This window comes from Enhydra lutris, unplaced genomic scaffold (assembly GCF_002288905.1).
Source record: "Enhydra lutris kenyoni isolate GAN:26980312 unplaced genomic scaffold, ASM228890v2 scaffoldscaffold50, whole genome shotgun sequence".
In the NCBI taxonomy this organism is placed as follows: Eukaryota; Metazoa; Chordata; class Mammalia; order Carnivora; family Mustelidae; genus Enhydra; species Enhydra lutris.
The window spans coordinates 7,834,441-7,862,368 of record NW_019154134.1 but is presented as its reverse complement, the minus strand read 5'-3'; the positions used below and the strand labels follow the sequence as shown (position 1 = coordinate 7,862,368).

The 27,928-nt window shown below is 35.8% G+C and overlaps 1 protein-coding gene across 2 annotated transcripts; it reads left to right on the top strand.

Annotated features, from left to right (window-relative positions):
• LOC111156964 (MIER family member 3) lies at positions 1-27,928 on the top strand. Of its 2 annotated transcripts, none has more exons than XM_022518146.1 (11): positions 1-146; positions 8,522-8,656; positions 10,315-10,435; positions 11,393-11,478; positions 11,675-11,747; positions 13,939-14,090; positions 16,409-16,490; positions 17,910-18,001; positions 23,476-23,603; positions 23,687-23,829; positions 23,934-27,928. In XM_022518146.1, exons 1-11 carry the CDS (start codon positions 48-50, stop codon positions 24,389-24,391), a joined length of 1,569 nt encoding a protein of 522 aa, XP_022373854.1. In that variant the 5' UTR covers positions 1-47; the 3' UTR covers positions 24,392-27,928. The 2 variants fall into 2 exon arrangements, with proteins under 2 accessions (XP_022373854.1, XP_022373853.1); XM_022518145.1 differs by having other exon boundaries at positions 17,907-18,001.

Below are 27,928 nucleotides of genomic sequence, written 5' to 3'. Positions count from 1 at the left end.
TTGGGTCTTTGTCTTCTGAGGATCATGATTTTGACCCTACTGCTGAGATGTTGGTCCATGACTATGATGATGAAAGAACTCTTGAAGAAGAGGAAATGATGGATGAGGGTAAAAACTTCAGTTCTGAAATTGAAGACTTGGAAAAGGTAAAGGATTTTACTTTCATATTTTAATGACAAACTTAACAGTAGAGATTTTGATATTGTATTATATATTATTTTACCATCTACCTGAAATAAAAACAGGATCAGCATCTTTGTTTTTGACCTATCTTTTATGGACTGTCACTGATTTTCTCATTATTTTGAAGGAAAGCCTAATAAGTAAATTTTCACTTAATCTTTCAAAATTATTTTATAGCTCTTAATCTAATTTTTAAGTATTTGAGGCACAGTGAAGTAGGTACGTGTGGTCATCTTACAGATGAGAATCTTACATAATGAGATACAGAGAACTGTGGGCCCTAGACTTGGTGCTGAATTGTAGTCCAGCCCAGTGCATTAAACCACATTATTCTGCTGAGGGTAACACTTGAGTTTAATTAAACACCGCAGTAGATCCAGGGAGAAGTCTCTTCCTTTAAATAACTTGTAATCTGGTAGAATACTAAAAGAATGTTGAAAGAGAAAAAGTTTTACTCTATTTTTTTTTTTTTTTTTTTTTTTTTACTATTTTTTGAGAGAGAGACCGCGAGAGAGGGAACACAAGCAGGGGGAATGGGAGGGAGAGGCAGGCTTCCCATTGAGAGGAGTGCCTGATGTGAGGCTTGGTCACAGGACCCTGTGGGATCATGACCTGAGCTGAGGGCTGATGCTTAATGACTGATTAAAAAATAGAGTAGGGGTGCCTGAGCCACTCAGGTGCCCCTACTCTGTTTTTAACTGTAAAATAATAATGTTCTATTTTCCACCCCTCAGTCATCTTTTAAAAAGTTGGCAATAATAAATGTAGTTTGTAACTTCTTAAACCTAAAATCAATAGAGATGGAAATGAACTGGATTTTATTTATTTTATTTTTTTTTAAGATTTTATTTATTAATTTGACAGAGATCAGAAGTAGGCAGAGAGGCAGGCAGAGAGAGAGAGAGAGGAGGAAGCAGGCTCCTCAGGAGCAGAGAGCCCGATGTGGGGCTCGATTCCAGGACTCTGGGATCATGACCTGAGCCGAAGGCAGAGGCTTTAACCCACTGAGCCACCCACGTGCCCCCGAACTGGATTTTAAACACATATTTATACCAGGACTATAGAGAGAGGTCTCCATAGGGGTCATTTGAAAAAATGTAGGATTATAGTTATCTATAAATTAATCTTATTTGCACATTTCTGATCAGCTCAGAATAACAAAAGCTTTCAGGAATGATATTAAATAATAATAATCCTTTGGGTTTTTTTTTTTTAAGATTTTATTTATTTGTTTGACAGATCACAAGTAGGCAGAGAGGTAGGCAGAGAAAGGGGGGGGAAGGAGGCTCCCTGCCGAGCAGAGAGCCTTATTCGGGACCGGATCCCAGGACCCTGAGATCATGACCTGAGCCGCAAGCAGAGGCTTAAGCCACTGAGCCACCTAGGCGCCCAATCCTTTGATTTTTTATACCTCTTTTTCTTCAAGAAGACAAGATACATTCTTTTTTTTTTTCCTGTTTTTTATATCTTATTTATTCTATCAATATCAAAAGAGGTGGTTTAATATCACCAATTTTTTTTTAAATTTTTTAAAAAAAATTTTTAATTTTTTTATAAACATATAATGTATTATTAGCCCCAGGGGTACAGGGACAAGACACATTCTTATATAATCTCTTCTGCTGTCTTTGTAAGGCAGAGATGAATTCTTATTGCATATTTTCCTTCATGTTCATATACAGGGAAATAGAGGCAGTCTTGAGGATCTACATCCCAGGCTTGCTCTGGTAGACCTGAAAATTTCTAAACGTGTTCATTCAACTTGACAAATTAACCCAAGAAAATTGCTCTTAGATTTAATCATTAAAAAAAAAAAAATTTACAGCTAAAAAGATTTGAGAATATAGAGATAAAAATGGTTGGGAAATAATTAAGAAAAGCTTAGGGTATTGCTGCTCCTTTCAGGGGTGATGATAAAAATGTTGTCTTTTGATAAGAAAAGATGTCCAAGAGTCTTGAGCTCTGCCTTGGCTTTATTCAGGCAGTTCCTTCCCAGATCTAATGATGGGTAGCCTAGAATAACTGAGAATTATAATTCAGCTAACATTATCTCTCTGTTGGGGCGCCTGGGTGGCTCAGTGGGTTAAAGCCTCTGCCTTCGGCTCAGGTCATGGTCCCAGGGTCCTGGGATCGAGCCCTCCATCGGGCTCTCTGCTCAGCAGGGAGCCTGCTTCCCCCCCCCCCCCCCCCCCCCCCCCCCCCCCCCCTCTCTCCCTGCTTGTGATCTCTCTCTCTCTCTGTCAAATAAATAAATAAAATCTTAAAAAAAAAAACCAAAACATTATCTCTCTGTCAAATAAATAAAAATCTTAAAGAAATAAACACTGGTAATTAATTTTTTGCTTTGTAGTGGTGTCTATCACTGAATTTGATAATTCAGAAAAATTAGGTCTTTATTTCAACTTTTCTGTACTTGGACAGTTTTGCTTCTTGGCATTTTATGACATTCTTGGAAATTGCAGAAAACTATAGGTTATCTTTTTTTTTTTTTTTTTAAGATTTTATTTATTTATTTGACAGAGAGAGAGATCACAACTAGGCAGAGAGGCAGGCAGAGAGAGGGGGAAGAAGGCTCCCCGCTGAGCAGAGAGCCCGATGTGGGGCTCGATCCCAGGACCTTGGGATCATGACCTGAGCCAAAGGCAGAGGCTTAACCCACTGAGCCACCCAGGTGCCCCACTACAGGTGATCTTTAAACAGATTCTAGTGAAGACCTAAGAACTGTGTCTCCACTTAGAAGCCTAATCATTCTCTCATGGAACAATGGACAAAAGGAGCTGTTGCTAAGAGTGACTGCCCACTTCCTCTGAACGATAACTCTTATCTGTGGTAAAGCATAACTATGTAGATGTGGTCTCTATTCTTTGTTGATGTTTAATGAAATGAGAAATTGAATAAACAGCAGATAGAATCACAAATATAAAGAGTAAAGATCATTTATAGAAGAAATTTAAAATTATTTCTATATCATTTAAAGTACTCTTGTTAATCTTTTATTATTGGAATACTGATTTAGGTATTCTTACCTGTTCACAGTCTTAGGGGCTTGATGTTAATGTTTGTTTTTAGAAATTACAAAAAGTTTTTATATTCGTTGTAAACTTGATAGTTTATAGACTATAAATATGGCTGTATTTTAGTGCTTACAGATTTTTGGTACAGTATGTATTAAAAATAAGAGATAAAAACAGTTTTTGTATAGTAGAACTTTGGTATAGAGAATACATTTTGTGACTAGATATATGTTATGAAACATATAAAATAAGGTTTACATTGTGTCTTACTATAGTTTATTCATGTTACTGTTTTGTGAGGTTTTAATTTAATAGTCTCCACCTATAACTTTTAGAGAATTTCTTTACAATAATTTATAGATTTCTCACTTGATATTCATTGTGAAACGAGAAAGTAAAAATCACCTTTTCTTCCACTTACACTTTGGTATAGATCCTTCCTGTTTTGTGGTTTTTTTTTTAATTAAGTTTTTAAAACTATAGGTATACTGTTTTTGCAATGCACATTTTAAGATATTAGACTGGTGTTATATGAAAATTATTCTACACTTCACTTAGACAATTTCTTTTGATCAATCCAGGAACACCATCAGGTGTATCAGGTAAGTATTAGCATTATTTCCTTGGTTAAGAGTCCTTGTTGATTGTGAAATCTACCACAGATGTAGAAATAATATAGATGGGGGCAGGGAGGAACAATACTATGGGAGATGTGTACATTGGTAGTAGGATGCATCCTGATTTCTGGTATGTGAGGTTATGCATCATAGGATCAAGGAAATTATGATACTTTTTTGTTTACAGATGAAGAAATGTAGATGAGAGGAGTTAGGTGAGTTGCCTACAGTAACGGTTAGCAGTTAGTCCTCTGCCTCTAGATTTTATGTTCTTCCTGATACAAAACCTTTGAGTTAGAAAATAGTTCATTTCTAAGAATGACGAGACTCAAATATGTCCCTTAAAGTTTAGGGTCAATGAAATGCCTGAGAAAAAGGAGAAAAATCTTCTACCTGGGATGAGGTGCTGGATCAAACTTCTAAGCTGTTAGATGTAGCCACACAGATCTCAGAGATGGAGATTTACTCATTCCATTTAAAAAAAAAACTTTTGTGCTTCAGAGGGTTAAGTCCTTTATTAATAGGTCTAATAGAAATCTCATTTGTGAAGTGTTTCAGAGATTGGATTCACCTTCCCTAGTTTTGCTACACAAGTTTTAGTACAAGTAATTTCTATATTTTAGCATCCGCTCCCTTTAGGTAACTAGTGTCATTCCTTGAATGTGTTGGTGAAGTTCCACTAAGATAGTCACCCTCTTCCTCAATGGATGATCATACTTTTTTCTTTATAGAGAAAGTAGGGTTTTCATGAGTAACTACCTGGAATCTCCTGTGTACCCCACACATACAAATTTAACTTTTAAACTCATTCTTTATTCTCCCCCTACTGTCCCAAGAGTATATGCCACATCCTAGGCTAACTCGTAATTCCATCCCTCCCGCCCTGAGCCTGTTCTTCCCACTTATTCTTTTATTTCAGTATAGAAAATCCTACTCATATGTTTCCTAAATTTGGGAGAAATTTTTTTTTAACCCTGTGTTGCCTTTAGTGATTCTTGTTTTATAGTGTGTATGCTTTCTTCCCTCCATTCAGTCCGTTCAGAGTACCTACTCCCCTCCATCAATTCAGCTTTGTTTCTCCCAACAGGCTGTAGGGTCACCAATAATTCCTGCTTGACGGGTACAGAGAATTCCTGTCTCTCTTTATTTCACTTGATTTTTCTTTGATATTTGGCCTAAGTGACTGTCTCTGGTCTCTCCATACTTGCTTCTTCCTTAGCTTATATAATTCTGCTTTCTCTTAGTTCTCCTCTCTGGTATCTCCCTCTTGTATTTATGGGCCATTCTTTCTTTGCCCGCATTTTAATTGATGGCATTTCCCAGAGTTCTAGCTTTTGTCTTCTCACTCTATGCCTTTTCTGGGTGGCCTCATTCAAGCCATTGCTTCACCTTTGCCTTGAATTATCATTTACCACCCCACTGTCCACCTTCAAGTTTGTCTGATGTTTCTGTCTCATAACAATGCTATAGGTATTTAGCCTTCGCAGGTCAGAAACCGGCAATCCATTTAGACTCCTCTGTCACTTTGATTCATTTTATCAAGTAGGTCAAGAAATAAATTCTTTTCTCTTAATTTCACTCAGATAATTCCCTTCCTTAGTTGAAGCTCTCATTCTTCTACTCCCCCCTAGAATGTTATTTTCAAAATGTATATTGTACTTAAAATTTTCCAGACATAGCCCATCATCTTGTAGGGTGATATATCTGGAAGTTCTTCTAATATTCCCTTCTCTTTTCTGTCTGTCCTCTCACCTTTGGCTTTAGGTATCATCTAGATGCTAACAAATGCCAGATTTATATCTCTAGCCCAGCCTGATCCTGTGAACACTAGGCTGCTGGCCAACTTGACTCTTCTACTTAGATGTTTCATAGTCCTCTCCAACTTAACTTTTGTCTTCTGCAGAACTCTTACCTCCTTCAGAAACCCTTCCTTCAGTCCTTTGTTTTGTTTTGTTTTGTTTTTGTTTTTGTTTTTAAAGGTTCTATTATTTGACAGAGAGAGAGAGCACAAGCAGGGGGAGCAGCAGGCAGAGGGAGAAGGAGAAGGGCTCCCCTCTGAGCAGGAAGCCCAATGCGGGACTCAATCCCAGGACTCTGGGATCATGATCTGAGCTGAAGGCTCAGTTTAACCTACTGGGCCACCCAGGCACCCCTTCTTCAGTCCTTTTTATCTCAATAAAAGTTACCACTTTTACTCAAATAGAGTTGCTTAAATAGAAATCTGGAGAGACATTGTTTTCACTCCCACATCCAGGAACTCATTTAATTCCACCTTAGAATATATATCATCTATTTACTTTTCTCCATGTTTATGTCACTACCTTAATCCAGCATGGAACCCTTAGGTGGTCTCCTTGCTTTTCTCTTATCTTTCCATCTCCTCAACCTTTTCTTTATGTAACTGCCCAACATTTAAGAAAAAATAAAGTCATGGCACTCCCCCTTCACCCCCCCCTTTTTTTTTTTTTTTTAGTTTTCATTCACTTCCCATTGCCCTGGGAATAAAGGGCACTCTCTATCTTCCCTTTGACCCTGTAAAAGTACAGTCTACATTATTCTGTATTTCAGGACCCTGTTTATTTCCTTTGGATTCATCATAATTGACAGTTTTGTATTTGGGTATTGTCATTATCCCCCTCCACCCTCTTCCCCTACCACCCTGGTCCCCCAGACTGTGCATTGTAGAAGGGCAAGACCTCTTTTTCATACCAGCACTTGGCACAGTGGCTTACTGGCACCCAGTAACTGCTCAGTCAGTGTTTCTTATGACACACCAGAAGGCCCTAGTACATAGCTCTCATCTGTCGAATGTTGCTTAGCTCGGTCTTTGCACCCTATGTTGCACCTCCCTAATCCCATGCATGCCATTATTCCTAGAGTTTAGTTCTTCCCTTCTCTTATCTATCAATGTATACTACCATTTCTGGAATTGATTATTGCAGTCACCACATTGTATTGTAATTGTTAACTTACCGGTTTCTTCCATCAAGACTGAACTCATTGAGAGCAGGGATTTTCTATAAATTTCTATATCTACAGCTAGCAACCTCTGCATAGTACCTAGAACCCAGTAAATGCTGTATTGATGGAAAGGTGGACTATTAGTGTATGATGCATGAAAATTGACATAGAAACTATGAGGTTTTGAAGAAGTACTACAGACAGGTGGTTTACAAAAGCTGGAACGCAGTCTCCTCTTAGAACTGATATGAACCAAAGGGAATGGGCTGCATAGAATCTGCAAGGAGCAGGGTTAGAGAGACTGAATCTGGTTCTGGGCACATTTGAGGGGTTCTGTTCTTTGATTTGAGAGAAGAATAATTGATGAGGTTTCCCCATGGCATGGATGACCTTCCAACTCCATTTCTGCTGACTCCATGCTACTAAAACAGCCTTTTCAATCCCAAGCTGAAAGGATTTCACGAGTGACATGATTGGTATGTCACTGGAAAGGCATAGGTCTCCTACTGCAAATTTACAAAGTCAAATTCTGTTATAAACCTTATTCTAGGTTCATTTAGCATGAATCTGTTTGAATCAGGCACAGTGAAAAATACAAGTTCTAGACCTGTAAAGGTGAAAGTCAGATTCTTGGGCACCTCCCCGAGCCTGGCAGGCAGTATGTTTCTAGAAATCACAAGTGGCTCATTTCAACTCACTTTGTGATCAGCTGAGGACATGTTTTACATACCCAGCTTTAGCATTTTCATGCTTTTGCTTCATGACTTTGGCATTTTGCCTTAAAGGGAAAACTAAACCTATAGGCAAGCTTAATGAATTTCTTAATAGATGAGCATAAACATCTCTTAAAATGTTGAGCAGATTAATCTATAGATATATTTTTTTGTATTTATGTATTTGAATAATTGTAAATAGTTGTATACACTTTAGTATTTGAATTAAGATATTTTTGAAAAGGTGATACACCACTTATTTTCAGATGGATTACTTGGGGGGAAAAGTGTACCAAAATGTGGCATAGCATAGGTATTCATAACACAGGAAGCATTGCAGCCAAAGTATGTACTTTTATCAAAGCATTGCTGCAAGTAAGTGAACTGGCACTGGGATTTGAACCCAGAACTAAGCCTCCGTTTTGTCACCTCTAACATGGTGGTAATGATACTAACTTCATTAGGTGTTTATAAGAGAGAAACTTGAAACAGTTGTACAGAGTACAGATAAAGTGTTAGTAATATAAAAGGATAATTTTGAATAGTAATATATAAGTATTATTAGTATTAGTGATTGCTTAGCAGTAGTTGCCCTTCAGCTATCATCTAATTAACATGAAGAATAAACCAAGTGGTCAATTGTTAAGTCCAAGGAAACAAGCTGAATATTATATGAAGTTATTGATTGATTGATTGTGACTTCTTTCAAGGTAAATCTTTATACTAATGTGAATGCTTTAAAAAAAAGATCACTAAAGCAAATATTTGAGGAATTTTTTAAAGAGTCAAGTGCTGCTGGAAATAAAAATGAAGATATTAATCAATGGGTTTTTTGTTAATATATTAATAATACTCTAAGTGTTTGAGCCTGTTTTCTAGCAATAGTACAAAAAGAACAACTAAAATTTGGCTTTGATATGATACTGCTGTTTTTTTGAAAATGTGTTTTATGAACATTAATGGCATCACAGTTTATCTGTGCTTCTGTATTGTGACATCTACTGAGCTTATGTTTGTGTCCTGGCTTGAATAGGAAGGAAACATGCCTCTAGAAGATTTACTGGCATTCTATGGCTACGAACCTACAATTCCAGCAGTGGCAAATTCCAGTGCAAATAGCTCTCCAAGTGAACTTGCTGATGAACTACCAGACATGACACTAGACAAAGTGAGTACAGGCATTTAGTGAGTTGGGGGAAATTGGAGGGGGAGACAAACTATGAGAGACTGTGGACTCTCAGAAACAAACTGAGGGTCTTAGGGATGGTAGGGGGTGGGTGAGCCTGGTGGTGGGTATTATGGAGGGCATGTATTGCATAGAGCACTGGGTGTGGTGCATAAACAATGAATTTTTGGAACACTGAAAAAAAAAAAGAAAATTTAAAAAAAAGAAGAAAAATTCCAGATCCATTACCATTGGGTGTTTTTATTAGTTTCCTTTTAATTGAAAGCATTTTATATTTCTGAAATGTAAATTTCTTATTGACCCATTGCTCTTTATCATTATGGTGACTAATTTAAATATTGTTTGGCTTTGATTACACTGCTTTAAAAGTGTTAATGGCATCTTAATACTTTGTATGTTTGAGTGTTCTCCCATAAAGTTTACCTTTCCTATGTTGACGTATTATATCTAAACTTAGATTTTGCCCTGTTTTTGATCTTCTGAACTCTTGAATCCATTGATTAATAAATCTCCCAGAAGCCTTCAAACCAAGCTGGCTTAGATGTGGCATGGTTGGAGAGAAGTTCTGTTTTCTTGGGCTCTGTGAGTGGCAGCAGCCACAGCAGCCAAGGTCTTGTTGATATATCTGTAACATTGTTGGTTGCAGGGAAGGCATAGTCCCTCCTGAGGAAAGTTCATACAGCCACGGTCTCTGCTAACTTTCTATGGTCTCTGGAAAGCTTTCCTTGCCTTTCAGATCTCAGACAGGGAGAGGAATCCACATCTTGGAACCTCTTCCTGTGAGTTTTGTTGTTCCCCTTTTTCAGTCAAATGTGGTATTAATGTACCACACCTTAATGACTGTAGTCACCCAGGAAATATTGAGTGCCTACTATGTACCAGAACACAGATGACTATATCCTTAGATAAAAGTTAATTCAAACCTGTTTCTTTTAAAATTATATCACTAGTCAGAGTTTTTCATTGGTTAGATTTTTTTTTTTTTAATTATTAGAGAATAAGAGTTTGGAGAATTTTTTGGTTTTATTTATTTATATTGGTAGAAAGTGAGTTTAATTTTTACTCACATAGAAATAAGATGATTTTTGGGGTGCCTGGGTGGCTCAGTCATTAAGTGTCTGCCTTTGGCTCAGGTCATGATCCCGGGGTCCTGGGATCGAGCCCTGCACCAGGCTTCCTGCTTTGCAGGAAGCCTGCTTCTCCCTCCCCACTCCCCCTACTTGTGTTCCCTCTCTCGTTGTGTCTCTATCAAATAAATAAATAACATCTTAAGAAAAAAAAGATTATTTTTGTTGTAAATTCACTAAAAATTAGCCTGCAGGTTCGGATAAGCTTTCTGCTCCTCCGTGAGTTAGGCAGATTGTTTAAGTCTATAATAATATAGTTAATAAATATTATATGTAGTTAAATACCAAGTGTTATTAAGTATTTATATACATGAAGTAAATTATAGGAGCATTTCAGATTTACTTTTCTCAAAACTAAGGGGCTTTCAACAAGTTTTTAATTGTATCATAATACATAATATATTTATAAATAATATGAAGTTGATGAAGTATAATTTCTTTTTTTAAATGAAAAAAAATTTTTTATGAGATGTAGTAATTTCTAACTCCAGCACTGCATTCTTATTCTTATAGGAGGAAATAGCAAAAGACCTATTGTCAGGTGATGATGAGGAAACTCAGTCTTCTGCAGATGACCTGACACCATCTGTGACTTCCCATGAAACTTCCGATTTCTTCCCTAGGCCTTTACGATGTAAGAAACTCAGTTGTTACTGATTAATAGTAACACCGATGCTCTGGCTCAAGTATGTTTTATGGCATTCACTAGTTGGTCAGACATAAAACAACAAAAGAGTTCGTCAAAATATTCTAAGTGTTTTACTTAATGGAAATATAATTCTATTACAATCCAAATACGATTGTAACTTTTTATTGGGGTAGAGTTGAGCTAACATGTTGTTTTAAAACCTAAAACATTTGGTTAGTTTTGCAAAGCTGTCTATTTTCTTTCCCAAGATTCATCTGTTGCTATGGTAACCGATCTTAGTTCTTCAACCATGAAATTTTATGGACATTTTTTGGACTTGTTTTAAAAGGCCCTTTACTCTCCTGGTTTTGAAAATCATCAGATGCTCAATAAGTATTTTTTATCTTTTTAGTGATTTATTTAATTCTTTTTTCTTCTTTTTAGTTCTTGGTCTTACCCCTTAATGTATATCAGTAATATTTAAAACATCTTTGAAGTGAAAAAATTTCTTACCTACAGTCTTGCTTATTTTTTTAGGTATTTTGATCCTAGAAGAACTATTCACTTAACAAATAAATGCAAATACATGTACAGGTGTATGTGTGCAAAAACAGTTTTGATGGACTTAATATGCACCTCTTTGTGTCCCATTCTGGGTTAGCATAAAAGAACTCTAGTGCTTTCTGTTTTTTTTAAAGGTGAACATAGTGGTTTTTCTTTGCCTTCGGAAACTTTTGACAGTAGACCAAAAAAATCTTAAGGATACTATACACTTTCTTAGTATTTTCAGTGTCTTGTTTTGACTAGTGTTAAAATGTAAATAGTACAATAAGTTGGGTATATTTGTGCTGATCTCATTCATTCAACAGATTTTTTATAAAATACCATGTGCCAGGGACATGTGCTGCAAAAACAGGCAATAAAAACCTTTTTAAAATTTAATTTTTTTTTTTTTCTTTTTAGCAAATACTACATGTGATGGAGATAAGGAATCAGAAGTTGAAGATGTTGAAACAGACAGTGGTAACTCACCTGAAGATTTGAGGAAAGTAAGTTGAGTTACCATCATAATAACTTAGTGGATAGTTTGGACTAAAGTAGCTTTTAAAAACATTTCTGAAGTAACTTAAGATAATTTTGCTATTGCGAGATGAAAGTTCTTTCAACTTGTAGTAACTCAATGAGTTGGAACTGGTTTTTCAGTGTATTTTTATAAGTTGTTTTTACTTCTGAATTTTCTTATAGGAAATAATGATTGGTTTACAGTATCAGGCAGAGATTCCCCCTTATCTTGGAGAGTATGATGGTGATGAGAAAGGTAAGATTTTTGGTTTTGATTTTGATACTATTTGGTAGGCCAAGCTATCCCTAAATATGTTTGTTTATTTGATTATATATCAACCTAGGGAGTATACATCAATTTTTTGGGAAGATTTTATTTATTTATTAGAGAAAGAGAGAATGTGCAAGCAGGGGGAACTGCAGAGGGAGAGGGAGAAGCAGACTCCCCACCGAGACAGGAGGCCATTGTGGGGCTCAATCCCAGGATCATGACTGGAGCCAAAGGCAGATGCTTAACCAACTGAGCAACCGAGGTGCCTTCAGCCTTGGCAGTGTAAAGATAGATTTGGAATCAGTGAAAGTTTAGGCCTGACTCAGGAATAATATATCAAAATTAACAGACTAAGAGAACCACTTCTGTCTCTATACAGTGCTTCTTAGCCCTACGGGTATGCTAAGGCACCGTAAAGTCATGGAATGCCTCTGCAGGTGCATCTGTTTGATTTACATCCCACTCTAGTAGAAGTGGGTAGAATCTTATAACCTGAGATAATGAGCACATTAGAGATAAAATGGTCTTGCAAAGAAAACTCTTGATGGATAAAGACTCTAGAAGAAATTCTCCTGTATGAGCCCTGAAAGAGAAGGTGATAGAACACAATTCTGTTTCTTTTTTTGTACACCCCTACTTAAGTGTAATTGGTTTTTCTTCACATTTTTGGTAGATCCCAGTTATAGTTGGTTCTGAAAATATGGTGGAAAATAAAAATACAGGTACATTTCCCTAGCTGAACTTGGGAAGCCTGGAGATTTGACCGTGCACATCTGACTTTCCTTAAGGAGTCAGTTTGTCCCTGTGACATCATGGGGCCAGAGCAGCACAGCGACATAACTCTTCCTGAGTTTTTCTTTTTCCTTTTGCTCTGTTAGGTCATCCTCCATTTAAAGGAAGGGAAGACGGGCTCCCCTAAGTTTGTTAGCATTGGCAGCTTCAGCAACAACGTTTTTCTAAATTGCTCTCAAAATGCTGTTGTCTCAGGGAAGCAAAAACAGTAGTTGATCTTGAGATGGCCCAGCCTCTCCATTCCCCCACCCAAATGACACACACCCTTGAAGTCAAGAACATGCTCAGCCACTGTCAGTTCTTAGATTAAATGTAACGGAAGTAGTCATCTCTCAGTTGTACACATTCAGAAGGGAAGGTATACCTTCTCTATCCTTGGAGGGAATAAACCCAAACTGCTTTACCTATTTCAGTTTCAACAAAGAGGAAAGGAATGTACATCAAAAGTCAGTCTTACTGGTTCATAGGCATATTTTGTTTTTAACTTTCCTGCTCACCGGGAGCGATAATGCCTGCCTCGCATGGTTCTGAATATAAAGCACTTATCCTGGTCCATGGTACATAGTGAGCTCTCAGTAAATCATTTTATTAGCTATATTTAGTACTTACCATACACTTGAAAAGTGCATTGCACTTGAAGCAATGGGATAAATATTTGTGCCATCTGTGTTACTTTATTGTGTGAAGTAGAAGCTTTAAGTATGGTGGCAATATGTGCATTAATAGAATATACACCTTGTTTTAGTGACATTCTGGTTATTAATAGATCAATCTCTTTAAGAGATTTTGGAAAGTTTAGTTCTCTTAGTTGTAATCATTCTTTTCCATTTTTGATTGATGTGTATTCTCCTTTAAGTAAAATTCACTCTTTGGGAGGAAATTAGTAAAGTAAAAAGCTACCTTTCTTAGGTATTTCATTTTTGGCAGATATTTTGGTTTTTATTTATTTTTGTTTGTTTTATTTGTTTGCAGTTTTTAACCTGTATTCACATCATAGAGGCATAGAGTTGAAGAAAAACTCTAGTGAGGCTATTACAGAATTTATACAGGTTATTTTTCCCCCCTCATTAGGAGAATATAAAACACCCTTCTGAGTTTTACATTAGATTTCACTAGGCATAGAATGCCTTCTGATTGGATAGTGAATCCTATCAGCGAGAAAGCTACTTGCTCTAGGCATTGAAACACTCAGCCCTCAATAAAGTTAAAAAAATTTTTTTTATACCTTTACCAATTAAAGAGTCACCTTGTGAGACAAATTGCTGCTGTCCTCAAAGTTAGTTGTGTGTAGTGTGTAACCTATCAAAGAAGAGGAAGGACAATTAATATACATCTAGGAGTATGTTCACTATTTTTAATGTGTTAATGGAATGTTCTTTGTTAGTGTATGAAAATGAAGACCAGTTACTTTGGCGTCCTGGTGTGGTTTTGGAGAGCAAAGTTAAGGAGTACCTTGTTGAGACCTCATTAAGAACTGGAAATGAAAAAATAATGGATAGGATATCTGCAGGAACGCACACAAGGGACAATGAACAGGTATACTTCCACTTCTGTTGAAACAGCAGCTAATTAATCTCTTCTTGGTTTTCTTTTCTTTTTCTTTCTTTCTTTCTTTTTTTTTTTTTTAAAGAAGGGGGACAGGGGTGGAGGTCAGAGAATTTTAAGCAGGCTTCTCTCCCAGCCTGGAGCGGATGTGGGGCTCAATCTTACAAGCCTAAGATCATGACCTGAGCTGAAATCAGGAGTCAGATGCTTGACCGACTACACCACCTTCTTGACTTTCTTATATATGATTCAAGTATTTCTTACATGTGAACTGGATATCTCTTTTCGCTATAGATTTTTAAAACTTGGAAAACGCTGGTTAAGAAAAAGTCCCACGACCTAGTGATAACCGCTCCATACTGTTTCACATTTTCTCTTCTGGTCCTTTCTTCTGTGTGTATGTGCATATCTTAATTTGAATCACTTACTTTCCTTGCCATTGAGAATTCTTTATTATCTCTTCCTGATGACTGTATATTCTTCCATCCTGTAGCTATAATATAACTTATTTAAACATTCTCTATGGTTGGACCTTAGATTTTATAATAAAGGTATTTTTTGGATTATTCTTGAATTCTGTTCAGGAAATGTTGAAAAGTATTACCTATTAAGATTGTATAAATATGCTTTAGGAGCATTTGTTAGGTCCTGTGTACCTATAGTTGCAGGATACTCTTGATTGTATGTGGGATGGGACTGGGACTATTGCCTAGTAAGGGTCTTTTTTTTTTTTTGGAATGCCCCTGGTATTGCCGTCTGACATCATTTTGCCCCTCTTGTATACATTTCACTCTGTATCTTTAGCCTCAATAGTCCTAACTGAAATGAATATCCAGAGATAGTTGGACTCAGACTTGAATTTCCAAGTAACATACAGAAGTTGTTGTAGCTAAATTTCAGAGTAGCTTTGCAGCTGTCAAAAAGAAACCCCCCTGGGTTTTTGTATTGATAGTCTATTAAACTATAATTTAATTTTGGAAGAATTAATACCTTTAAAACACTAAACCTTCCAGTTCAAGAACATGGTCTGACTCTCCATTAATTTTACCTTTTTTTAATCACTCAAATGTTTGTGTTTGGGTATCCTATAGATCTAATTAACTTAATTTGACAATATCTTAAATATTTATGTCCATTTAATACTTTTGTTAATAGGAACGCTATTATAATTATATATTGTAAATATAGAGAAATAATCAGTTTTTTCAGAATGTATTTTTTCTCAAGTAAAACTAATTTTCAGTTTTTATCAGGCTTTCTAGTCTTAAAGTCATTATTGAATTATATATTGGTTCCTTCCTTAACCATTTATTATATCTCTTTTTCCTGTTAATTGTCTTAGCCATAACTGCTAACGGCATTAGCCATAATGCTCCTCTTAGAGACTTTTGGTAGTGATAGTGATTTGAGGCCTTCTTTTGATGGAAATTCATATATCTAAGGTTTTTACATTAAGAATAATAACCAGTGCTTGGTTTGATAGAGGCTGTCTTTATTATACTAAGGTAGTAACCATCTACTTATAATGGTTTTTGTCTTTTATAAAATTAGAAATGGATACTAATTTATCAGATGCTTTTTTTAGCAGCTGGATTGTTTTTTAATGATTATGTTCTGATTATTAACCTTTTGATGTATTAATAGATTTACTAATATTGAGCCCTCTTTGCCTTTCTTGGAAATTATTTGGGAAGGTGGATTATTATTCAACTTTCATTTAAGTTCTGTCTGCTGCTATTTCGTGTATTTGTAATTCCAAACAGATTTAATGAGAAGAAATTCTAATTTTAAGAAAAATGACACCCTTCATAGTAGACCATGAGACCATTATAAACCCCAGTCACTCAAGTACCCATCCTTCTCTTCTCTTCTAGGTCTGCTGCTCTTCCCTCTTATTAATGCTCTAAAAGGCAGGGAGTAGGTGGTGTCAAGAAATAAGACCATAATTCTAATTTTTCCGAACTAGAAAAGAATCATCTAACATAGGGAAATTGCCCAGCTCAGATGGCCTGGCAATTAAAAAAAATAAATAATAAATGATACTGGCAGGTGACTTCTGAGGGGTAGAGTGAAAATGAACGAACTCCTGGGATACAAGAGTCCATTACCAGGATAGTTAAGTAGACTAATTGTTTGGGCAAACATACCCCTAAATGTCTTGCATTTAGATAGCATTTCAGGCAGTATTTGTTAGGACTCTTACTAGTCTCCCCCTGACCCCTTTTTTTGTGTCTATTTGTTTTAATGCTCTTAAGTGTGAATTTCTGATAGTTTTTATTGGATAGGTTTTTTTTTTCTTTCTCTTGTAGGCATTATATGAACTTCTCAAGTGTAACCATAATATAAAGGAAGCAATTGAAAGGTACTGCTGCAATGGAAAGGCATCTCAAGGTAAGGAACGCTTGGGATCAAGAGAAGGAAGTGATAGGGGATGCTCATTTGGGGATTAGAATAAGCAAAGTATTGTAAAGGATGGAGCAGTCTATAACACTTTTGTAAGATCTCTGTTCATCTTCATAGCCAATAATTTTTTCCTTTTCTTGCCCTCTATTTTTAGACGTACGAGAGATTGTTCAAATACAAATTAGTTACCCCCCTGTCACCTCCACTTTCTTGAAGAAATAGTTACAGAACAAAGCAGACCCCAGAGATGACAGTATATCCAAAGTAATTAAAAAGAATGATTTTATGATTTCATTGAAAAGAAAAGTTGTTTTTTCTTTTTTTAAAACCAAACAGGAAATGAAAAGGAGATTAAAGATAAAAAAATGTATTATAATATATTCCATAGAATTTATTACAAAGAAGGTATTTTTAGTAATCATGTAATAAAATTTTTACAGTACTTAGGCTTTGTTTTGTGTGTGTCAGGGAAAATGGTTACCTTTAATTTCAGTAGTTTTGTCACTGTATAAATAATTGCATGCACCGTAGCTTTCATTAAGTAGATATAGAGTGAAATAATAATCAGTAATATTATATAAATGATTAGGAAGAATAGAAAAGCTGAAAACAGTACATTTAAACTTGTAGGTTGAGATAGTCTGTAGAAATGTTTTCTTGTAGAAGTTGCTTTTTTGAGAAAATTATTTTTAAGCTTTCCTAATCTCAAAAACTAAATACTGGTTTTTTTCTTTAGTTCAAACTATGTTTTATCTTTATGGTGGACTACTCTTAGGGAGGACCTGGTCCCCAGTGTCTTCAAGTGAAGAACTTCAAGTTTCCTCTGCCCCAAACAGATTTGAGGTCACTCATATTAGCATCTTCTGAGCAGTTGTATGGGATTTAGTCTTTTGAGAGTATGGGCTGTTTCATATTCCCATTGGGTTTCCAGAGTGTAGCACTCTGCAAACTGACTTTAAATAAATATGTATTGGTTACTTATGGCCTTTAATTAAAAGCACTATCGTTTTGATATAATAGCCAAAATAAGGCGCTTTTTTTTCCCCATAAAGGAGATAACTTTTTTTAATTTGAAAAAATACATGCTCATTGTTTAAAAAAATAAAAAAAAACAGCATAAATGATAGAAAAACATTATATTCTTATCTTCCCATGTAGAGAAAAAGAACCCATTGTTTATATTTTGGCATTGTTGATTTTTAAATAAGATTTGTATTGTGCATACTTTTGGTAATCCTAACTGTTATCGTCTGCATACAGAACTGTGTGTATGTGTACATGTGAGAGAGAGAGAGGGATAGTTAGTTAATGGCCTTTTATAGGGGAAACATACTGAAAGTGTAAACTAGCAATTCATGTAAAAGAGCTCTGAAGCCAATAAAGTTTCTCTCTAAATCCCTTTAGAAGGAATGACCGCATGGACAGAAGAAGAATGCCGGAGCTTTGAACATGCACTCATGCTTTTTGGAAAAGATTTTCATCTTATACAGAAGAATAAGGTAAGTTAGGCAAATTAGTATAGATCGGTTAGTATAGACAATGAATAAAAGCATGTAAGTTTTAAGTCACTTGGGTAGGAAAAAAAAAGGAAGAGTTTGTTAATGCTTTCCTGCCGTTAGCATTTCTTATGTTGCTCTACACATGACTGGGATTGGCTTTCACGCAGGGTGGCTGATAGAGGACTCACCTATCTTTTGACATACGTAGTTGTTACACTCTACTCAAGGAGAATGGATTGACTATATTTTCTACATAGTCTTACTCTTCTTCTGTTTGCCTTGACTTTGATTTCTTTCTAAGCTCTTCAGAAGTTTGTGGCCTCAAAAATGTTTCTCTTTAGCAGCCAGAACTGTAGTTGCTGAAAGAAGAAACATTGGTTAACTAAAACCAACTATAAATATTTTAATAACGTCAAATGCTGGCAAGGATGTGGAGCAACAGGAATTCTCATTCATTGCTGATGGGAATGCAAAATAGTATGGCCCCTTTCAAAAAGACAGTTTGGCGGTTTCTTACAAAGCTAACCATACTCTTACCATATGATCCAGCAGTTACACTCATTAGCATTTACACAGAAGAGTTGAAAACTTATATCCACACAAAATGTTAATAGCACATTTAATCATAATGGTTAGAACTTGGAGACAAGTAAGATGTCCTTTGAGGTGGATGGATAAATACATTGTGACACATCCAGACAATGGCATATTATTCAATTCTAAAAGAAATGAGCTATCAAGACACCAAAAAAACCTTGGGGGAACCTTTAAATGCATATTATTAAGTCAAAGAAGCCAATCTGTAAAGGCTATATTACAGTATGATTTCAACTATATGACATTCTGGAAAAGGCAAAACTGGGGAGACAGTAAATCAGTGGTTACAAGATTTATCATAGAGGGAGTGATGAATAGACACAGTACAGAGGATTTTTAGGGTAGTGGAACTATTTTGTATGATACTCTAATGGTGGATATATGTCACCATATATTTGTCAGTAACTATATAATGTTTAGTACCTGAGTGAACCCTAATGTAAATGATGGACTTCGGGTAATAAAGATGTGCTGGTGTAGAGTCATTAATTGTAACATGTACCACTGTGGTGGGAAATTGATAGTGGAGGAAGCTCTGTGTGTTTGGGAGTAGAAGATGGTTATGGTAACTCTGTACTTTCTGCTCATGTCAGCTGTGAACCTAAAACTGCTCTAAAAAATAAAGTCATTTTTTTAAAAAGTGTGTGTGCATGTATATATCCCAGTAGTCTGGAATAATTAAGTTTCATTAAAGTATGGTTTATTTGTTATTATCACTCTACATCCTAAAGGAACATAAGATTTGAAGTGGGTGGGTAGGTCAATATTTTATTCCTTTTTCTTTTCATTATAATAGACTTTATTTTTTAGAGCAGTTTTTGGTTTATAGAAAAATTGATCAGAAAGTACACAGGATTCCCATATGTCCCTTTATCCCCACAAACACAGCTTCCACTATTATTAATATCTTACATTAGTGTGATACATTTGTTACAATTAATGAACCAATATTGGTGTATTATTATTAACTGAAGTCCATGGTTTACATACTGGTTCACTTTTTGTGTTATATGGTTCTGATAGGTATGTAATGACTTGTGCCATTACATATATATTGATATCCACCATTATGTATCATACAGAATGGTTTCACTGTCCTAAAATCCCTTGTACTACAACCAATTCCAATCTATTCCTCTCTTCCTTCCTCCACTCCTACCCCAGCATCTGGCTTTTTACTCTCTCTATACTATACCATTTCAGAGTGTCATATGGTTGGAATCATATAGTATGTAGCCTTTTCAGATTGGCTTCTTTGACTTAGTAATATGCATTTAAGGGTTTCTTCATGTCTTGTCATGACTTGATAGTGCATTTCTTCTTATCACATTTCTTTTTATTCCATTGTATGGATATACCAGTTTATCCATTCACCTTGAGGCGCATCATGGTCCCATTCAAGTTTTGATAGTTATATGCTGCTATAAACATCTGGTGTGAAGGTTTTTGCATGTTACTTAAGTTTTCAACTGCTTTAGCTAAATGCTAGTGAGTGGGATTGCTGGATTCCATGGTAAGATTATGTTTGGTTAGAAACATAGAAAATCTTTAAAATGTCTGCTAAAGTGGCTTTACCATTTTGTATTCCCACCAGCACTGAGCGTTCCTCTTGCTCCACATCCTTCCAGCATTTGATGTTGTCAGGGTTTTAGATATTGGCCATTATAATAGGTGTGTAATGTGTCTTGTTTTCATTTGCATTTCTTTGATGACATAAGATGTGGAGTATCTTCTCATTTGCTTATTTGCCATCTGTGTCTCTTCTTTGTGAAGTGTCTATTAAGGCCTTTAGCCCATTTTTTAATTGAGTGGTTTGTTTCCTTATTGTAAAGTTTTAAGTGCTCTTTTTGGATATTTTGGATAATAGTCCTTTTTTTTTTTAAGATTTTCTTTATTTATTTGACACACAGAGAGAGGATCACAAGTAGGCAGAGAGGCAGGCAGAGAGAGGGGGAAGCAGGCTTCTGCCAAGCAGAGAGCCCAATGTGGGGCTCGATCCCAGGACCCTGAGATCATGACCTGAGCTGACGGCAGAGGCTTTAACCCACTGAGCCACCCAGGTGCCCCTGGATAATAGTCCTTTATCACATATGTGTTTTGCAATTATTTTTTCCCTGTATATGGCTGTCTTTTTCATTCTCCTCTAACAGTGTCTTTTGCAAATAGAAGGTTTTAATTTTAGTGAATTTCAACTAATCAGATTTTCTTTTACAGATCATGCTTTTAGTATTACATCTAAAAACTCATTGTTATCCCGAAGGTCATCTAGCTTTTATGTTATCTTCTAGGAGCTTTATAGTTTAGTGTTTCACATTTATGTCTGTATTCCATTTTTAGTTTATTTTTGTGAAAATTGTTAAGATCTGTGTCTAGTTTCTTTCTTATCTTTTCTTTCTTTCTTTCTTTCATGTTGTTTTGTTTTGTTTTGACATGTGGATGTCCAGTTGTTCTAACACCGTTTGCTTAGAAGACTATCCTTCATTGCATTGCCTTACTCTTTGTTAAAGTTAGTTGACTGTATTTCTTTGGGTCTATTTCTGGGCTCTCCATTCTCTTGTGTTAATTTGTATTCCCCCCCCTCCTCCCCCCCCCGGTAACACGCTGTCTTGATTACTGTAACTTTATAGTAGTAAGTCTTGAAGTTGTCATTCCCCAACTTTGTTTTTCTCTTTCAATATTGTGTTGGCCACTCTGGTTTGTTTTTTGTTGTTGTTGTTGTTTTGTTTTTTTTTTTTTGCCTTTCCACATAAACTTTAGAGTTAGTTTGTCAGTATTTACTCCATAACTTCCTGGGGTTTGGTTGGGATTGTCCAGAATCTATAGGTCAAGTTGGGAAGAACTGACATCTTAACAATCATGAGTCTTCCTACCCATGGATGTGGAATATCTTTCCATTTAATTAGATCTCTGATTTCTTTAATCATGGTTTTATAGTTTTCCTCACATAATATCTTGCATGCAGTTTGTTAGATGTATACCTAAGCTATTTCATTTTTGGGGTGCTAATGTAAATGCTATTGTATTTTTAAATTTCACATATTGGTTGTTTATTGTTGGTATATTGGCAAGCAGTTGATTTTTGGATCTTAACCTTGTATTCTGCATCCTAGCTACAATCATTTATTAGTTCCATGAGTGTTTTGCTGATTCTTTGGAATTTTCTATGGGAACAGTTATGTCATCTGTGAACAGAGATAGTTTTATTTCTTCCTTCTCAGCTCATATACCTTCTATTTTTTTCTTGTCTTACTGCATTTGCTAGACCTTCTAGTAAGATGTTGAATAGTTGAGAGCCTTTTTGTATGTATGAAAACCTAATGTTTTCTTTAAGATGAGATGAAGTACTTAATTTACTGAGTAGATAAAACGTTTTTCAAGGGGGCGCCTAGGTGGCTCAGTGGGTTAAGCCGCTGCCTTCGGCTCAGGTCATGATCCCAGGGTCCTGGCATTGAGCCCTGCATCGGCCTCTCTGCTCAGCAGGGAGCCTGCTTCCTCCTCTCTCTCTGCCTGCCTCTCTGCCTACTTGTGATCTCTGTCTGTCAAATAAATAAATAAAATCTTAAAATTTTTTTTCAAGAAGTCTTGGTTGTTTAAGTCAAAATAAAACACAAGTTTTTCAATGACTAGTGAAATCTGTCCATTCATTCCATAAATAATTAAGTTCTGCCATTTACCAGGCATTTTAATTGCTAGAGATACATCAGTGAGTAAGACAGGAAAGGTCTCTGTCCCCAGAAAGCCTATGTTCACTACAGAAACTTAAAGTGAATGATGTTTATTGAAATATGTACTTTATTTCTTCGCTTAAAAAGCTTGTTCCTTATGTTATAAACTTATTATATCATGCTCACTAATCAGGATAGAGACTCTGAAACTTCTTCATTTGATGCTGATTAGGTAATAGAGAAAGTGCTTATTAGATAAGGATATAGAATTTTGTCTGTATGCCTGAACTCATACCTGTAGCTGTATATAGTTTGACCAGCCCCAGTCTGGATGTGGGGCCAAGTTGGCAAGGCTCATTTTTTTTTTTTTATTGTTGTTGTTGTTGTTTTTACCAAACTCTGTTGGAGCTATGAACCAAACCCATGTTGAAGGAAAACACCCTGCCGTTAGCTAGCAGATCATCTTAAATTGCAGATGCAGTTGAGTGCTACTCCCTTTCCTAAGGGTTCTGTGTCTCTTTTGCATTATGGAACCCTTTGATAATCTGATGATGCTGCAGCTCTTCTCCCTAGAAAAGTACAGCTGCATATTATTTTGGAATTTAATGGATGCCAGTGAATATCATTCATGGCCCCTTAGGGTTAGGAAGGACTGTTGGCTTCAGTCAGAATCATAGTGAGAGTTCAGTGCGGAAAAAGTAAAGGTTGCCATTGTTTTAAGATTTTAAGGAAACGTGTAAGATCATTCCTGGATACACATTTATTTTATAAATGAATACATTCTGATTTAAATAACAAACTTTGAGCTTTTGAAGGTATCCTTATTATTAAATAGTTTAAATGTAACAACATTTTACTAGTAAAATGTTCAGAATTTATAATAGGGAGGATAGAAAATAAGACCCATAGATTGAAGTTATAGTGTTGTAAAAAAAAAAAAAAAAAAAAAACCACAAAAAAATCCACAGCATGGTGTGGCATCTGGGTGACTCGGGTCATGATCCCAGGGTCCTGGAATCAAGCCCAAGTTGGGCTCTCTGCTCAATGGCTCTCTGCTCTCTTCTTCTCCGGCTACCTCTGTTCTCCCCCTGCTTGTGCAGCTGCGTGCTCTGTCTGTCAAATAAATAAATAAACTCTTTAAAAAAGATGTTACTGAAAAATGGGTTGGGTCTATTGGTTTCTATTTAAAAATTTTAACTTTTTTTTTGTTAGGTGAGAACTAGAACAGTTGCTGAATGTGTAGCATTCTACTATATGTGGAAGAAATCTGAACGTTATGATTACTTCGCTCAACAGACAAGATTTGGAAAGAAGCGATATAACCATCACCCTGGAGTTACGTAAGTACTATGCGGTTGATTTTAGAGACTTCTGTTTTTAACTGTGATAGGCAGTCTTGAAGTTACTGGGTTATGTTTTTCAGGGACTATATGGATCGTTTGGTAGATGAAACAGAAGCTCTAGGTTCAACAGTAAATTCTTCAGCCTTAACTTCTAATCGACCTGAGCCTCCTCCTGATCAACAACTGAACATTCTCAACTCTTTCACTGCCAGTGACTTGACAGGTAAAATGGCATCTTTTTGTGTTCGTTAGCTTAGCGCAAAATTGGGTCATCCTCGTTTCAGGACATGGGACCACTTACTTAAACCATTTTCCATTTTTTTTTAGCCCTGACCAACAGTGTGGCAACGGTCTGCAACCCCACGGATGTGAATTGTTTGGATGATAGCTTTCCTCCACTGGGCAACACACCCCGTGGACAAGTCAATCATGTGCCTGTCGTAACGGAGGAGTTACTCACCCTGCCGAGCAATGGGGAAAGTGATTGTTTTAATTTATTTGAGACTGGATTTTATCACTCGGAGCTAAACCCCATGAACATGTGCAGTGAAGAGTCAGAAAGACCAGCAAAGAGATTGAAAATGGGCATTGCTGTTCCTGAATCCTTTATGAATGAGGTTTCTGTAAATAATTTGGGTGTGGACTTTGAAAATCACACACATCACATCACCAGTGCCAAAATGGCCGTCTCCGTGGCTGACTTTGGCAGTCTGTCTGCCAGTGAGACCAATGGTTTCATCAGTGCCCATGCTCTGCATCAGCATGCCGCCCTTCACTCTGAGTGACAGGAGTGAAGGGCCCAGAAACAGTGGGTGTGCAGTACCAGTAAACTTGAGGAAAGGATCAGGTTTGCTTAGTCTTTCACTGGAAGTTTGAACCTTTTTCAGTATGACATCAGTGATGTCAGTATGTATAGAACTATATCTTGATTTATCAAGAGTATTTTCATTTTTCAATCCATAAATGTGGAAATGAACTATGATCAGCAGAGTTGGGAACTAAGATTGAACTCTGTGGTGCAGCTTTAAGCTCTGCTTATCTCTTCCTCATCCCCCAGTACCTCTTCTCCACTCCCTTCTTTTTCTATTCTTTTCAGTTCCCCACTGCCCTCACTCCCAGTTTTAAAACCTGTAGACAGAGGCCACCAGCTCAAAACCAGCACAGATGTTCTGAACTGAATGGAGTGGCTTCTTTTCGTGTAAATTCCTTTTGCCATAATGGATGCAGTGGAATAACAATGTTTACAGGTACCGATCCCAATCCCTGCTCAATGTAGCATTTTTTGGTTTTATTTTCTTAATTAAATAAAAGCAGGGGTAGGTTTCTTTAAACTGCACAAACATGCAAGGATTTTTTTAAAATGGAAACTTCTCTCATGTTATTCAACTAGAGCACTTCAGTTTACAAAACAGCAAGTCCATCTTTATGGAAGCCAGCACGAGGAACTGCGTGCAAATTATGAAGACGCTTGCTTGGATCCTGTTTCAAAATTCTAGACCAGGGCTACCTTACACAGAATCAGTCATTTTACTGTGGGAAGAGTTCTGTGTACCTTCATTTATTGGCTAAAAATTTGGCATTTAAAGATGTGGTATTCAGATGGGGTTTTGTCCACCATTGTCAAGATTATAATTGTAAAAATCTTACTGGTCATTGATAATTAGTTTATCCTGAGGCAACTGAATTGCAGGACATAGTCTACAAAGTCTAGGATGTTGCCACTCAATGGTTTACGTTTTGGGACACTTCTTAAGTTGTTTGTAGCACTGCAGTTCAAAGTGTTAATATTTTGGAGGGACTTCTAGATTTTACACTTAATGCAGTAGAACCTTGAAGTATATTTAAACTTTTTTGTTTAGCTTGAACAGTTGGTGAGAAAAATGTGAGTTTCTATCTGCAATAGCATGGTACTTTACCACTTTAAGTTTCAAAAGTGATAGATGTTCAGATGCATCTCAGACTGTTTTATTTTTATTGCAGACATTGTGAATGAGAAGCCATTGTCCTAAACTTTGGCCATTTTTGCTCTATAGATATGCATCTCTAAGTTACAAGGTGAATTCAAACAATGTGTATGTAATACAGTATTAGGGTGTAATAAGCTTTGCTTTTATAGTTCAGTTTAAGACAGAATTTTGCTTTTTTTTTTTTTTTTTGCGCACCGTCTTAATTTCCAAATTCTACTAGTTGTCTTGCTTTGCAAAAACCTGAAATGTTTGGCTGCATTGCTCATATTTGTAAGAGTAAGTCGCTTCAAGGTTGTGCTGAGGAGTAGATAGGTTGTAGTGACCTTAGTAGTGATGTAAAGGGAGGGTATTTATTATACAAACTGTGAACTGCAATGACATCCTTAGTTTTGGATGATGTGTATTCTTATTTTTCTTTGCAGCATTTTAATGAAGATTGCTTTGAAGTGTTTACGCAGTAGCATATTTACTATAAAATTTAGTTTAGCACAGTGGACAAAAGTAGTTAAATTAATAACTTAAAATCAGTCTCTAATTTATACATCTAAAGTCTAGCATTCCTGTATGCACACAGTAAATAATGGGTAGCCTGGGCTCTGTGTTGCTTTCAGATATTTTTATCCAAGTTATCAGCTTCTTATTGCTGTGGTGTTGTGCTAAACTTTGAACCTTATTTCTTCTGTTGAAAATCAGTATACCTTTTATAATTTAGTAAGATACTGGCCATAATCTTCCATTGTTTTAACTTTGATTTTTACTCTGGGTTTACAGTGGCTGGTTTGTATAAAGTAATTTACACAAAGATGACTGAATGCTAATACCAGTTGCACTTAAATGAACATGCCCATTCTCAGTAGCTGATGCAGTAACATATTCAGTTTATCTATGCATTGCTGGGATCTTGATATAAGATGGAAACAGTGTTTCTTATCTAAAGTTTTGATTATCAGCAAGTTGAATGGACACTTTAGTTATTTAAATAAAGATTTTTGACCAAAATCCAGTAAATGATATGAGAGAAAAATAAATTCCAGCTAGTTTAATAGATTTTTAAATGTCAATCTGATTTTAGCCTCTTAGAGAGCGCTAACTAGCTGGTAACGTTTACTTTTAATTCCTTGTTAAAATGAGGCAATAATTTGCAAGATTTTTGTATATATATATGTAAATTCTTCATATCTTTTTAGATCTAATTCAATATTTTCTGACTGCTTCCGCCATGTATAATACCATTTTTGTGCATGCTTGATGTGACATTCATAAATTGTACCACTATGACTTTATCCATGTAAAATAGCTATTTATTGAATTTTCTTTTGAACGCTGGGTTTACTGGTTTTTTTCCCCCTCCAGTTAAGCATTTTAACAGAGAATTTGTTACTGTTTATTAGAAGAATTGCGTTTGAGAGCATGAAAATTACTGATTTGCGATTTTATGAAGAAACAATAATGCCTTTATTATCAAGTGTTAAGCACAATTCTTATAACAAACTGTGATAAATTCTTTTTTTCCTTTTGCCACATTATTTTCTTATGAACAAACCAAAAATCCATGGTGAGCTGTTGCATTGTTGGCTGATGTATCTTTTATGTACAGGGAATTTGAAGAGGACCTGGATTCATTTAGAAGTGTAACTGGTGCTGTGATTATAGCAATACTTTACTTTTGTTAGTCGTACTTCATCTTTTCCATGCTAGCTTTTTAAATGTTTAGTTTTCCTCTTGTCATGGTCAACTGCTGAATTTACTTGAAGGATGTAGAATACTGTTTAAACAATACTAAAGTGTGTACAATTAGGTCAAAGAATTGTGCAATTGTTTCCTTTTTAATTTTTAAAATTGAGGGTCATAAATATTTGAGAACTTCAGATCTAATAGAGCATAGTGATACTATTTAATTTAACCAAAGTCTCTAGTGAATATTTCAACTTTGAATGTAAACTAATGAATAAACCTGACCACCAAGGAGATTGTTTGCCCAGAGTTTCAAAGCACATTGTCTACAAATGGAAATTGAAATAATTTATAAAAATATTGACATTACTATGTTTTTTAAAAAGTTCTTAATTTTTTTCACTAAAAGGAGGAAACTATTAGTTTTATTGTTAGGTAGATATTAAAATTCCTCTTAGATGACCAGTGATTCCAATTGTCCCAGTTTGAAATAAGTACCCTGTGAGTATGAGATTAATTAGTGACAATCACAACAAGTTTTAGTAACAGATGTTCAAGAGGAAGTTGCTATTGTTGCATTGATTTTAATATTTGTACATAAACACTGATTTTTTTGAGCATTATTTTGTATTTGTTGTACTTTAATACCTGGTGTACAGTTCCAGAAATAAAAATCTGGAA

Coding starts and splice junctions, on each gene's coding strand:
- LOC111156964 (XM_022518145.1), top strand. CDS start 48: ATGTTGGTCCATGACTATGATGATGAAAGAACTCTTGAAGAAGAGGAA. Junction 14,091..16,408: donor ACACAAGGGACAATGAACAG/GTATACTTCCAC, acceptor TTTCTCTTGTAG/GCATTATATGAACTTCTCAA. Junction 23,604..23,686: donor AACCATCACCCTGGAGTTAC/GTAAGTACTATG, acceptor TATGTTTTTCAG/GGACTATATGGATCGTTTGG.